The 15,594-nt window shown below is 33.3% G+C and overlaps 1 protein-coding gene across 1 annotated transcript; it reads left to right on the top strand.

Moving 5' to 3' along the window:
- The first annotated feature begins 12,872 nt into the window (after nucleotides 1-12,872).
- LOC121780367 (glucan endo-1,3-beta-glucosidase, acidic-like) lies at nucleotides 12,873-14,728 on the top strand. Its single transcript, XM_042177957.1, has 2 exons — nucleotides 12,873-13,005; nucleotides 13,470-14,728. The coding sequence occupies exons 1-2, from the start codon at nucleotides 12,927-12,929 to the stop codon at nucleotides 14,531-14,533; spliced, it is 1,143 nt and encodes a 380-aa protein (XP_042033891.1). The 5' UTR covers nucleotides 12,873-12,926; the 3' UTR covers nucleotides 14,534-14,728.
- The last annotated feature ends 866 nt before the right edge of the window (nucleotides 14,729-15,594 follow it).

The following is a 15,594-nucleotide window of genomic DNA, read 5'->3' as shown; positions in this document are numbered from 1 at the left end:
TGCACATTTGGAACAATATCACTATCTAGATTCTAGACAAAAATTGTATTTTGAGATCGGTCGATTGTTATGTGCGCTTGTAACTAGAGGTTATGTAGATTCTTATCTTTTATTACTATGTACTCTCTCCGTCCCATGTTACTCGCACTTTTCATTTTAGGCCGTAAATTTGAGATTGATTTTTTAGTGTAATTAAATTAGAATTTTAAATATAATAAGACATCACTTAATAAAGAAGCTCTTAACTTAATCTAACATATTAATTAAATGCATTAATTCTAACTTAAATTATAAATAGTGTAAGGAGTTTATGACGAGCCGAAAAACAACAGTGCAAGTAACATGGGACGGATGGAGTATTTTTCTTAAAAAGATTGGGTTATGTGACAATTTATTTCTTATCTGTGTATGCAATGCAAAAAAGAAAACATTTAATTTGTAAAGGGATAAAGAGAGTTTATAAAAGTATGACACATATTTCAATAGCTTTTTCAATCCACTTTGCTGTATATTTTTTAAAATTCGTGTTGTAACTAAAGTGAATAATTGTTGGCGAACGTAGGGAGTATTATTTTGATTCTAGCTATATATTCGAGCATATGTATTTCAACGACTAGTCCAATAATTTGGTGCATGTAGTTCATCAATTTACATTTCAAATTATTATGATTTCATTTTTCTAATATAGTTTATTTGTCTAAATTTCTTAAAGTTGTGACATGACTTACCTTTACTGTTATTTATCACTTATAATTCCATGACTCATCTATCCACTCATGAAACTTTTGTTTTGTTTTCTTTTCTTTTTCTGATACCTCAATAAAACACGAACCCCACTCCCGATTTTCTCTCTTTCCCAACGTGGAAAACAAAAGCTTTGTCCCACATGTTAATAAATTAAATAGACTCTTCTTAATAGACTAATATTTTACATTATTACTTGTTAAAAAAACTTTTCATATTAACACTTTATCTAATTTTGCCGACAACTCAAAATGATAAAACTATTCTGTTTTTGGGAGATGGGTGGAGTAAATAGGTTCTTGAATGAACTAGATATCTTGAAAAAAAACAATAATTGGGGATGGTATAATTTATAAACCATATGTCACTTTTGATGATTATTAGGCCTATTTGGAGGATAGTGTCAAGCTTTTCGAAGAATTGTTCTTCATTAAATTTTAGTTTTAGCATGGACTTCCATTTTTTCTTTTTTGTTATTTTGTTAATCAATAAATGGACCAGTTCAACGTTATCCATCTATAAAGTTTTAGTGTAAATATCTATCTAAATTTTTATTCAGAACAATGATTGGAGAGACCAAGACTAATAATATTATTTGTATTCCTGTCATTAAAACTCTTTCAAATTCAATTAAGTTATTTTGCTTTATTGTAGTAATATACTTCATGTAAAAGAAATTAATATATAAAGTATCATCGTGCATCGCATGTTCCAATAATTAAATGGTGACCGAAAATGAACTGAATAATCCAAAGCACTTATTCTTCTTACTAAAATATTTCATGATGATTAGCATCCTTTACACTTAACATCAGTCATTATATTTTAATATATATAGCTAGTGCTATATATATATGGTTTGATCTATACAAAACTAGATTTAAATACAAAAACGCAGAACAATATCATACGTGTGACACTTTTAAGTCATAGTTAGTTAATATTTAGGTCATGCTAACAAAGCATGACGTAAAATGATCTTAGCATGACATTAAACCCAAATATTATAATATGACCTAAAATTGCTTAATTATGACCTTCCAGATTTTTGGTTAATTATTGACCATTAGATCATCTAATCATAGGGCCAACATTTGGGCTGCATTTCTGGATTTAAATGCATTTTTATTTTGATATCTCCCTATATATATATATAGTACTAGCTATATATATTAAAATATAATGACTGATGTTAAGTGTAAAGGATGCTAATCATCACTCCATTATTTCAGAACATAAGAATAATACATTCTTATTCCAAAAAGGAGGACCAACATACATTTCTAGCTATTTTAAAGCATCCACTGTTTAATACAGTTTCTTTTTTTCCCCTTTCAAATATGGACTCCCATGCAGGGATCCAATGAGAAGTGTGATTGGTCTAAGGAATTTTAGAAAAAGTTTGTGGCTGATTTTGTATTTAACATATCACCTTTTAATATAAAATATATTTCTGGTTCATAAATAAATAATCCAATTATTGATCCTTTTTTAACTTTATATTTACATTTTGAGACAAATACTGTAAATATTCATCTCCTATAATGACGGAGTCATATGGCTCTGAGGGTATGGAGCCGGTGAAATTGTTGGAGCTAAAGTCCAGAGATTGAAGGAACGTTAAGTTTCCAAGATGCGGAGAGATGGTTCCGTGGAGGAGGAAGCCGGAGAAATTGAGGGCCGTGACCCTTTGGTGGTCGAGGCTGCATGAGACGCCAGTCCAGCTACAGACGGAAGCGCTAGTGGTCCAGTTGCTGAGCAGGATGGAACCGGGCTCCAAATTGATGGCGCTTTTGAAGGCGAGGAGAACGTCTTGATCAGTAGTTGAGTTGGAAAAGGAGGTGATAAATCAAATGGACTCTTTTTCCTAATTGACTAATAATTTGGGACGAGCCATATTATTGGTAATATTAGTGTTTTCACTGAATAACCAACGAAGACGTTTGAGAGTGTGGTGACTGAAAATTTGTTCCTTCGTTCATCTTTTAACTTCATTTACATATTAAATAGGATGAATAATTTTTTCCTTTGTTCATCTTTTAAGTTCATATATGAATAGGATTCTTATTATTTATAAAAATAGGTCCTTGAAAGAGCTATATATCTTGAAAAATAAAGAATTTGGGATGGTATAAAACCATATGTCTCTTTTGATTATTATTAGGTCTATTTGGATGATTGTCTCAAGCTTTTGGGAGAATTGTTCCTTCTTAAAATTTTAATTTCAGCATGGACTTCCGTTTTCTCTATTTTTGTTATTTTTTTTGTTCAACATTATATATCAATCTAAGTTTTAGTGTAAATAATATCTAGATTTTTATTCAGAACAATAATGATTGGAGTGACCAAGACTAATAATATTATTTTTAGTTATTTTGCTTTATTGTATTTGTACTCCTAATATATATACTTCCTATCAAAAAAATTAATATATACTATCATCGTGATTCGCGTGTATTGAATTTTCCGATAAATGGTGACCAAAATGAACACTAATAATCCAAAGCACTTATTCTTTTTACTAAAATATTTCATGATGATTAACATCCTTTACACGTAACATCATATGTTCATATATATTTATATTTATATCTATATATATATATAGGGGTGTGTTAAGGTCATTCGCAGCTTTTCAGTCCAAGCTTCAATCAGATCACAGCCATTGGATCCTCGAATTGGATGGTTGTGATGATCTGCACTATTTGACAAAAAATTTGCATTATTGGTCGGTGTACATTATTAGAATGAAAATCTACATTATTACACTATAATGGTGCATTATTAGACAGTATGCATTATTCAACTAAAAATCTACATTATTAAATGACACGTGGCATCAGTCTAACCGTCGGATGACAAAATCGTGGGGTTAAGATTAAAAAGAACAATAGAACAAAAGATACAAAAAGGAAATGAATACATCCCTATATATATATATATAGAGTTGTGATCAATGTCGAACCAATTTTAAAGACCGAACTAGAGACCAAATCTGGGCCATTAGATTTAGTTTTTTTGATGAGATGTGTTGCTGTGTAAATTTTTCAGTCTTCATTACAAGCCCATTTTACTTCATTGTATAGGTTTATTACTTCATTCCGTACGTAATACCTTGAAACTACAACATGTTTTTACTTTCTTCTAGTAGATTTTGAAATGATTCAACATATGTTTCATTTGAATTCATTGACCTGAGTTTTTACTTTATTTACATTAAAAAATACAATTTATTCAAGTGCGTTTATTACTTCATTCAGAAACGTTATTACTTCATTGGATAAGGTTTTTACTACTTTCCAATATGACTTCAAATGCTTCTACACATACTTCATTCCAATAATTTATTACATCATTCCATGTGTTTATTACATCATATTAGCGTTGTAGCGGTGGTGATAGATATTGTAGAGAGAAAGAACGACATGTGACGGCGAAACTGCATTTACGTACTGGGATGAAGTAATAATTCTACTGGAATGAAGTTAAATCTTCGTAACATGTTAGTATGACTTATTTACTTTCGGATGAATTAAATACGCTAGTGATGAAGGCGAAAATAATTGATAAATTTGTGCCTCTTATCCATAAAAAACTAGATCTAAAAACCCTAATTTGGTATGGTTCGGTGGTTCGGTCTTTAAGAGTGGATTTGTGAATAATGAGACTCTATATATATAGATATATATATAGAGTTGTGATCATATATATATATATAGAGTTATGATCATATGATAACCCCTAAATATCGTAATAACCCTATAACCAAATCTGGACCACACATATTTCTAATCATGCGGTTGAGATTCAAACTTAGATTTACTTCATAAAAAAAGCGCAGGGGTAAAACTGTCATTTCCCTCATTTAATTTCTGAATTTCGCCAAATATCACGTAAATGATAAAATGATAAAATGATAGGTTTATTGCATAGAATGATAGTTTTGAGATTCAAACTTAGATTTACTTCATAAAAAAAAGCGCGGGAGTAAAACTGTCGTTTCCCTCATTTAATTTCTGAATTTCGCCAAATATCACGTAAAATGATAAAATGATAAAATGATAGGTTTATTGCATAGAATGATAGTTTTGCCGGATAGAATGATACTCTGAGTTGATAAAATGATACTTTTGACTGACTGATAAAATGATTAAATGATAAAATGATAGGTTTATTGCATAGAATGATAGTTTTGCCGGATAGAATGATACTCTGAGTTGATAAAATGATAATTTTGACTGACTGATAAAATGATAGTTTTGCCGGATAGAATGATACTCTGAGTTGATAAAATGATACTTTTAACTGACTGATAAAACGATAAAATGATAAAATGATATATGTTAGGTTTATTGCATAGAATGATAGTTTTGCCGGATAGAATGATACTCTGAGTTGATAAAATGATACTTTTAGCTTATAAATGTTAGGTTTACTGCATAAAATGATAGTTTTACTGGATAGAATGATACTTTCAGCCGATAGAATGATAGTTTTGCCGGGTAGAATGATACTTTCAGCCGATAGAATGATAGGTATTTTTGGTGTATTAAATGACATTTTTGTTTAATAAAATGATACTTTTACCTAATAAAATGATAATCTAAGCGGATAAAATGACAGTAACCTTATAAAAATGATACTCTGAGTTGATAAAATGATACGTTTACTGCTTTGTAGGTTTGGATATTATGTATTGTGCCGATTATATTAGGTTTATTGCATAGAATGATAGTTTTTCCAGATAGAATGATACTCTGAGTTGATAAAATGATACTTTTGACTGACTGATAAAATGATATATGTTAGGTTTATTGCATAGAATGATAGTTTTTGCGGATAGAATGATACTCTGAGTTGATAAAATGATACTTTTGACTGACTGATAAAATGAGCGAAATTCAGAAATTAAATGAGCGAAATTTGGATACGTAAAATTTATCATGAGCGTAATGACATATTTACCCCCGTGCTTTTTTTTATGAAGTAAATCTAAGTTTGAATCTAGACCACGTGATTTTAAAAATGTGTGGTCCAGATTTAGTTATAGGGTTATTACGGAAATTGGGGTTATCATTATAATGCACCCATATATATATATATATATATATAGGGGAGCGTTATTCTCCTTTTCACATCTTAGATCCTTTTTCCTTCTTAATATTACGCGTTAGATCTAAGGCATCAACGGATCAGATTGATTCTATAAAACTGGTTCCGTATTGCATTATAGAAGGTGGTTGTATGCATTACAGGGTTATTATTGACATTTGACGGAAAAGTAACTGCCACATTTTGGTATCTGCGAATAATGCACCACATGGTCACGAGTAATGCATATAATTGACTATATAATGCACAATATGTGAACTGCAATGCATACGAATAAGATGTACCATGTTATGATGTTTGGACACACGTTTCTTGTTTCCCCTAAGGGTTTAATAAGCTTAGGGGCTAGGGTATAGTATGTAATCTTCACATGGTAACGAGTAATGAATATAATTGACTATATAATGCACAATTTGTGAACTGCAATGCATACGAACAAGATGTGATGTGTTATGATGTTTGACACATGTTTCTTGTTTCCCCTAAGGGTTTAATAAGCTTAGGGCTAGGGTATAGTACGTACGCATTAATAACAAATTATAAAACGATACGAATAATTCACCAAATTGTCACGAGTAATGGATGTTATTAACTATATAATGCACAATATGTGAACTGCAATGCATACGAATAAGATGTACCATGTTATGATGTTTGACACACGTTTCTTGTTTACCCTAAGGGTTTAATAAGCTTAGGGGCTAGGGTATAGTACGTAGACATTACTAAATGCACGTATGTAATCTTCAATCCGTTGATTAACCCATATACACAATACCTCTAATAATGCATAATATACTGAGATAATGACAATTAACAGCTACATAATGCACATACGTATATTCCAATAACAACAATTTGTTAGTAATGTCTACGTACTATACCCTAGCCCCTAAGCTTATTAAACCCTTAGGGGAAACAAGAAACGTGTGTCAAACATCATAACATGGTACATCTTATTCGTATGCATTGCAGTTCACATATTGTGCATTATATAGTTAATAACATCCATTACTCGTGACAATTTGGTGAATTATTCGTATCGTTTTATAATTTGTTATTAATGCGTACGTACTATACCCTAGCCCTAAGCTTATTAAACCCTTAGGGGAAACAAGAAACATGTGTCAAACATCATAACACATCACATCTTGTTCGTATGCATTGCAGTTCACAAATTGTGCATTATATAGTCAATTATATTCATTACTCGTTACCATGTGAAGATTACATACTATACCCTAGCCCCTAAGCTTATTAAACCCTTAGGGGAAACAAGAAACGTGTGTCCAAACATCATAACATGGTACATCTTATTCGTATGCATTGCAGTTCACATATTGTGCATTATATAGTCAATTATATGCATTACTCGTGACCATGTGGTGCATTATTCGCAGATACCAAAATGTGGCAGTTACTTTTCCGTCAAATGTCAATAATAACCCTGCAATGCATACAACCACCTTCTATAATGCAATACGGAACCAGTTTTATAGAATCAATCTGATCCGTTGATGCCTTAGATCTAACGCGTAATATTAAGAAGGAAAAAGGATCTAAGATGTGAAAAGGAGAATAACGCTCCCCTATATATATATATATATATATATATATATATATATATATATATATATATAGGGATGTATTCATTTCTTTTTTGCATATTTCCTCCTTTTTCCTTCTTGATCTCAGCCCCACGATTTTGTCATCCGACGGTTAGATTGATGCCACGTGTCATTTAATAATGCAGATTTTCAGTTGAATAATGCACACCGACTAATAATGCACCATTAGTGTAATAATGCAGATTTTCAGTTGAATAATGCACACCGACTAATATTGCACCATTATAGTGTAATAATGCAGATCATCTGGACCGTTGATGAATGAGATCTAACGGCCCATATTAAGAAGAATAAAGGATCTAAGTGATGAATAGGAGAATAACGCTCCCTTATATATATATATATATATATATATATATATAGGGGTGCGTTATATTGATAACCCCAATTTCCGTAATAACCCTATAACTAAATCTGGACCACACATATTTCTAATCATGCGGTTGAGATTCAAACTTAGATTTACTTCATTAAAAAAAGCGTGGGGGTAAAACTGTTATTTCGCTCATTTAATTTCGCAGCCGATAAAATGATACTTCGACCTATAAAATGACAAAACTATCATTATAAGCCAAAAGTATCATTTTATCAACTCAGAGTATCATTCTATCCGGCAAAACTATCATTCTATCCGACAAAGGTATCATTTTATCAACTCAAAGTATCATTTTATCTGCTCTGAGTATCATTTTATCATTTTATCAGTCAAAAGTATCATTTTATCAACTCAGAGTATCATTCTATTCGGCAAAACTATCATTGTATGTTGTAAACCTAACATATATAAGCCAATGTATCATTTTATCAACTCAGAGTATCATTCTATCCGGCAAAACTATCATTCTATCCGGCAAAACTATCATTCAATTCGCCAAAGGTATCATTTTATCAACTCAAAGTATCATTCTATCTGCTGTGAGTATCATTTTATCATTTTATCAGTCAAAAGTATCATTTTATCAACTCAAAGTATCATTCTATCCGGCAAAACTATCATTCTATGCAATAAACCTATCATTTTATCATTTTATCATTTTACGTGATATTTGGCGAAATTCAGAGTATCATTTTATCAACTCAGAGTATCATTCTATGCGGCAAAACTATCATTCTATGCAATAAACCAATCATATTATCATTTTATCAGTCAGTCAAAAGTATCATTTTATCAACTCAGAGTATCATTCTATCCGGTAAAACTATCATTCTATGCAATAAACCTATCATTTTATCATTTTATCATTTTACGTGATATTTGGCGAAATTCAGAGTATCATTTTATCAGTCAAAAGTATCATTTTATCAACTCAGAGTATCATTCTATCCGACAAAACTATCATTCTATGCAATAAACCTATCATTTTATCATTTTACGTGATATTTGGTGAAATTCAGAGTATCATTTTATCAGTCAAAAGTATCATTTTATCAACTCAGAGTATCATTCTATCCGGCAAAACTATCATTCTATGAAATAAACCTATCATTTTATCATTTTATCAGTCAGTCAAATGTATCATTTTATCAACTCAGAGTATCATTCTATCCGGCAAAACTATCATTCTATGCAATAAACCTATCATTTTATCATTTTACGTGATATTTGGCGAAATTCAGAGTATCATTTTATCATTCAGAGTATCATTTTATCAACTCAGAGTATCATTCTATCCGGCAAAACTATCATTCTATGCAATAAACCTAACATATATCATTTTATCATTTTACGTGATATTTGGCGAAATTCAGAAATTAAATGAGCGAAATGACATATTTACCCCTCCGCCTTTTTTATGAAGTAGCGTATCATTCTATCCAGCAAAACTATCATTCTATACTATAAACCTAACATATATCATTTTATCATTTTACGTGATATTTGGCGAAATTCAGAAATTAAATTAGGGAAATGACATATTTACCCCTCCGCCTTTTTTTATGAAGTAAATCTAAGTTTGAATCTCAACTGCATGATTAAAAATATGTGTGGTCCAGATTTAGTTATAGGGTTATTACGATATTTAGGGGTTATCATATGATCACGACTATATATATATATATATATATATATAGGGATGTATTCATTTCCTTTTCCTATATTTCCTCCTTTTTCCTTCTTAATATCAGCCATTAGATTAGAGAAATGGACGGTCAAGATCAACATTGGGTAATTAATCTCGTGTTGCATTATTTGTCTTATTTTGTGCATTATGAGGGTACAATAGTAATCTAATAATGGCTGGAAACTGCTACGAATAATGCACCACATGGTCACGAGTAATGCATATAATTAACTATATAATGCAAAATATGTGAACTGCAATGCATACGAATAAGATGTATCATGTTATGATGTTTGGACACACGTTTCTTGTTTCCCCTAAGGGTTTAATAAGCTTAGGGGCTAGGGTATAGTACGTAGACACGTATGTAATCTTCACATGGTAACGAGTAATGGATATAATTGACTATATAATGCACAATTTGTGAACTGCAATGCATACGAACAAGATGTGTTGTGTTATGATGTTTGACACACGTTTCTTGTTTCCCCTAAGGGTTTAATAAGCTTAGGGGCTAGGGTATAGTATGTACGCATTAATAACAAATTATAAAACGATACGAATAATTCACCAAATTGTCACGAGTAATGGATGTTATTAACTATATAATACACAATATGTGAACTGCAATGCATACGAATAAGATGTACCATGTTATGATGTTTGACACACGTTTCTTGTTTACCCTAAGGGTTTAATAAGCTTAGGGGCTAGGGTATAGTACGTAGACATTACTAAATGCACGTATGTAATCTTCAATCCGTTGATTAACCCATATACACAATACCTCTAATAATGCATAATATACTGAGATAATGACAATTAACAGCTACATAATGCACATACGTATATTCCAATAACAACAATTTGTTAGTAATGTCTACGTACTATACCCTAGCCCCTAAGCTTATTAAACCCTTAGGGGAAACAAGAAACGTGTGTCAAACATCATAACATGGTACATCTTATTCGTATGCATTGCAGTTCACATATTGTGCATTATATAGTTAATAACATCCATTACTCGTGACAATTTGGTGAATTATTCGTATCGTTTTATAATTTGTTATTAATGCGTACGTACTATACCCTAGCCCTAAGCTTATTAAACCCTTAGGGGAAACAAGAAACATGTGTCAAACATCATAACACATCACATCTTGTTCGTATGCATTGCAGTTCACAAATTGTGCATTATATAGTCAATTATATTCATTACTCGTTACCATGTGAAGATTACATACTATACCCTAGCCCCTAAGCTTATTAAACCCTTAGGGGAAACAAGAAACGTGTGTCCAAACATCATAACATGGTACATCTTATTCGTATGCATTGCAGTTCACATATTGTGCATTATATAGTCAATTATATGCATTACTCGTGACCATGTGGTGCATTATTCGCAGATACCAAAATGTGGCAGTTACTTTTCCGTCAAATGTCAATAATAACCCTGCAATGCATACAACCACCTTCTATAATGCAATACGGAACCAGTTTTATAGAATCAATCTGATCCGTTGATGCCTTAGATCTAACGCGTAATATTAAGAAGGAAAAAGGATCTAAGATGTGAAAAGGAGAATAACGCTCCCCTATATATATATATATATATATATATATATATATATATATATATATATATATATATATATATATAGTGATGTATTCATTTCCTTTTTCCATATTTTGTCCTATTTCCTTCTTGATCTCAGCCCCACGATTTTTTCATCCGACGGTTAGATTGATGCCACGTGTCATTTAATAATGCAGATTTTTAGTTGAATAATGCACACCGACTAATAATGCACCGTTATAGTGTAATAATGCAGATTTTCAGTTGAATAAATAAGGTCCTTCACAGCTTTTCAGTCCAAGCTTCTTTTTAATCACAGCCCTTGGATCCTTGAATTGGATGGTTGTGATGATCTGCATTATTACACTATAATGGTGCATTATTAGTCGGTGTGAATTATTCAACTGAAAATCTGCATTATTACACTATAATGGTGCATTATTAGTCGGTGTGCATTATTCAACTAAAAATCTGCATTATTAAATGACACGTGGCATCAATCTAACCGTCGGATGACAAAATCGTGAGGCTGAGATCAAGAAGGAAATAGGAGAAAATATGGAAAAAGGAAATGATTACATCCATATATATATATATTTCCCAATATACGAATAATATATTCTTATTCGAAAAAAAGGACCAAATATATTAATCATTGATAGCTTTTTTAAAGCATCCACTATTTAATGCACTCTCCTTTTTTCTCATTTAAAATTTGGACTTCCATGCAGGGACGGATCCAATGGGAAGTGCGATTGGTCAATGGAATTTTAGAAAATGTTTGTGGGTGATTTTTTAATTAAAGTATCACCTTTTAATATAAAATATATTATAGTTCATAAATAAATAATCCAATAATTGGTCCTTTTCTAACATTGCTTGATTTGATTATTTTTTAACTTTATATTTATATTAATATTTTCATCTCCTATTTCAAGCAATAATGACAGTCATATGGCTTTAGGAGGCCTTTTTGGAGGGTGTATAAGTAATTTGTATATTTGATAATTAGGTTGTATTAACAATATACTTTTTGTTATGTTGAGGAAGGTGAATTATAGAGAGTATGTTTGATAATTGAGTTGGACTTCATATACTATATACTTATCAATTTTTAATTAATAAAATAAAAATATACGTATCAATTTAATCTGACAAATGTTACTTTAAACACATGTTAACGATGTGGCTTATGCTTATTTGAATTTGCTTTTTTACTTTTTACCAGGTGATGAGGGGCCACTAATCAGAACACTAGCTACTTTCAGCGTTAATGTATAAAGTTTTATACCATTTTAAAGTTGAAGCACATTTCTCTTTTCTTTAGTTAAGTGGATATAATATATAAAATTTTTGAGATGGCCTTGGTCGGGTCCGGCCGCACCATATATAAAATTCCTATTTTAATTATTTTTAATTAATTGGTAAATATATTTTTAACAAAAGAAACATAAATTTGAATTAATGGTTATTAAATTTTAAATAGGAATTCATGGATTTTTGGGGTTGGAAACGTTTAACCGTTGATTAAAATCCACAAAATATTGAAAAAAAAACATAGATGAAAGTGCATTTTCGTTGATCCTCTATCGAAATAACAATCAAAATAACAAATCATCATTTTTCTAAACTTAGTATTTGACATAATGATAATTTATATTATAGTACATTTTAATTAGAGAGATTAATAATACGTCTTAATTGAATAAGTAGGATAGATGCATAGTGCATCTAGAGTACTATAAAGAGAGTTTTGGGGGAATTATTTATCCATTGCACAAAAAAACACTACACCTAAATATGGCTGCAACTGATAATCACTTTAAGCTTACAATGCTCCTCTTTGGGTTGCTCTTCGTCACCTCTCTTCATCTCACAGGTAATCAATTGCTCAAATTATTTATACCTTATCGTCAATTCTAACACAAACACTAGTGTAGTAGATGCAGTTTGTCAAGTGTAACAAACGCACATGTTTCATACGACATAAGCGTCAATTTTGTTAGGACCGAGTTGTGATCCTGCTTTGCAATGTTCATTGTATAGCAGGATTGAAACTCAGTCCCAACGAAACCTTTGCTTTAACTATGTTGCATGAAACACATATAGTCAACAAATGTTGACTCGTTAGACTGTCTTACACAAGTATAATGACAGTTTCTTTGTTGTGTGTTTTTCATGCAACATAAACTTAAATTTTGTTAGGACTAAGTTTTGATCCTGCATTGGCAGGATCGAATACCCCTGTCAAAATCCTTGCTTAATTATGTTGCATGAAACACATTTATATGCATTTAGCCAACTTGACCAGTCATTCTTACTTACACAACTAGAATTATGCAGCTGGCCAGGTTGGCACATTCTTCGGACGGCTGGGCACCAACGTGCCCGGCCCGGCCGCAACGGTGCCCCTGTACCAACAGAACAACATCCGCAGGATGCGTCTCTTCGACCCCCACGCCCCGACTCTCCGCGCCCTCGGCGGCACCAACATCCGCCTCATGATGGGCGTCGCCCACTCCGACCTACGTGATCTCGCCAACTGCCCCCAGGCGGCGACCGCCTGGGTCCGCAGCAACATACTCCGCTTCCCGAACGTCACGTTTCGCTACATCATCGTCGGGAACGAGATCGACCCCAATTCTGAGCTGGGGCCGTTCGTGTTCCCGGCGATGCAGAATGTCTACCGCGCCATCCGCGCGGCCGGGCAGGGAGGCCGGATCCAAGTCTCGACGTCCATCCAGATAAACCTCCTGAGCCAGTGGAGCCCACCCCAGGCAGCCGCGTTCAAGTGCAGCGTGAACTGGTTCATCCGGCCGATACTCGAGTTCATAAGGGACACCGGAGCCCCGATGCATATCAACGTGTTCCCGTTCTACGCCTACCTCAACGACCGGAGGAACATCAACCTCTCCTTCGCGCTTCTGCAGCCCAACAGCGGCGTCGTTCTCGGCGGCGTCTACTACGACAACCTCTTCTACGTGATCCACGATGCCTTCATTGCCGCCATGACCAAGATCCTTACGGCAGCATCGCCATTATCCCTTCAAAAAAAAACTGAATCGGATGTAAAAGTGGGGTCTAAGGTAACGTCTGGTCAACCAAGCCCGCCACCGCCACCGCCATCGGCACCTCATCGAAATGGAAACATTCCATTCGACGATGGAGAGCGCAACACAACAGCTCTCAGCGATGGACCCATCTACACGGTTAACAATGCAAGAACCTACATCAACAATTTGATGCGCGTAGTGAGGACTGGAACACCGATGAGGCCCGGCCAGCCTATAGAGACGTACATATTTGCTATGTTCGATGAGAATCTAAGGCCCGGCCCGGACTACGAGAGGCATTTCGGTATCTTCCTTCCCAACGGCCAGCCCAAGTTCCCGTTTCGGTTCCAGTGATTTCTTAAGTGTGTGTGTCGTACATGGTGGTGTGAACGAGTTTGCCGTGTGCGTTTAGACTGTACTCCCTCTGTCCACGAACTAGTGTCTTGTTTACTTTTAGCAAGAATTTTAATAAGTGCAATAGGATATCCATATCCTACTTTTATTGTAATTTCAAGTTGATTAATGTAGTTGGATGTGTTGTGAGTGAAATAAGTTCAAATGTGTGTCGTTGTAACAATGACTGCAGTGCGAACATTAATGGAAATATTAGGATATACTCCCTCGATCCCCCAAAATTCATCACTATTTGACCCGACATGGATTTTAAGAAATGTAATAGAAAGTGGGTTGAAAAAGTTAGTGGTACGTGGGTCCTACTTTTATATATTAGTTTTAAAATAAAATGTGAGTGAGAATGAGTTAGTGGAATATGGAGTTCATTGCCAAAAATGGTAAAAGTGAAAGGTGATAAATTTTCAGGGACGAAGGGAGTAAGATATAACGTTGATGGTTACAACAACAAATAAAATTGGGAATAAATTATGAAGTTTTGGTAAATTTTTATCACTCGCAACTTTGAAATTCCGCGGTAATATGGTGTAGAAAATCCTATCATACATGGACAAAATGTCCAACCATTTAAACATTTTGTTTTCTTTTCAAGGCAACCCTAACCCCAATCCAATCGCCATCGTTGCCGCAAATCGAAATCTATCCATATCCGGCTTCCCCTCAATCATCTTAAACACCACCAAACCATGTCCTCAATCATCTCTTCTGTCAACCTTCTCCATCTCTACAATCTTTGTTAGAAGTAGCCTCACACGCGATTGTCACGTTAGGAGCTTCAGGCAAAGTTAATAAAATATTCATTTTTGAAAAAGGTCATTTGGTATAATTTTATATATATACATCAAATTTGTGACAAATATAACCTGGTAAAGGGCTGGATCCGCCCATGGGCACGAGAGTGATTACTACAATCCCACTAATTAGCCCCAAAAGATCGATCTATTATTGAGGAGAATTGTCGATTGAACTTTGTGGATTAGGTACGATGAGAACACATGTCTCAT

This window comes from Salvia splendens, chromosome 19 (genome assembly GCF_004379255.2).
Source record: "Salvia splendens isolate huo1 chromosome 19, SspV2, whole genome shotgun sequence".
NCBI classification, from domain to species: Eukaryota; Viridiplantae; Streptophyta; class Magnoliopsida; order Lamiales; family Lamiaceae; genus Salvia; species Salvia splendens.
The sequence above is the reverse complement of the archived record's forward strand: the minus strand, read 5'-3'. Positions and strand labels throughout refer to the sequence as shown.

Coding starts and splice junctions, on each gene's coding strand:
- LOC121780367 (XM_042177957.1), top strand. CDS start 12,927: ATGGCTGCAACTGATAATCACTTTAAGCTTACAATGCTCCTCTTTGGG. Junction 13,006..13,469: donor CACCTCTCTTCATCTCACAG/GTAATCAATTGC, acceptor AGAATTATGCAG/CTGGCCAGGTTGGCACATTC.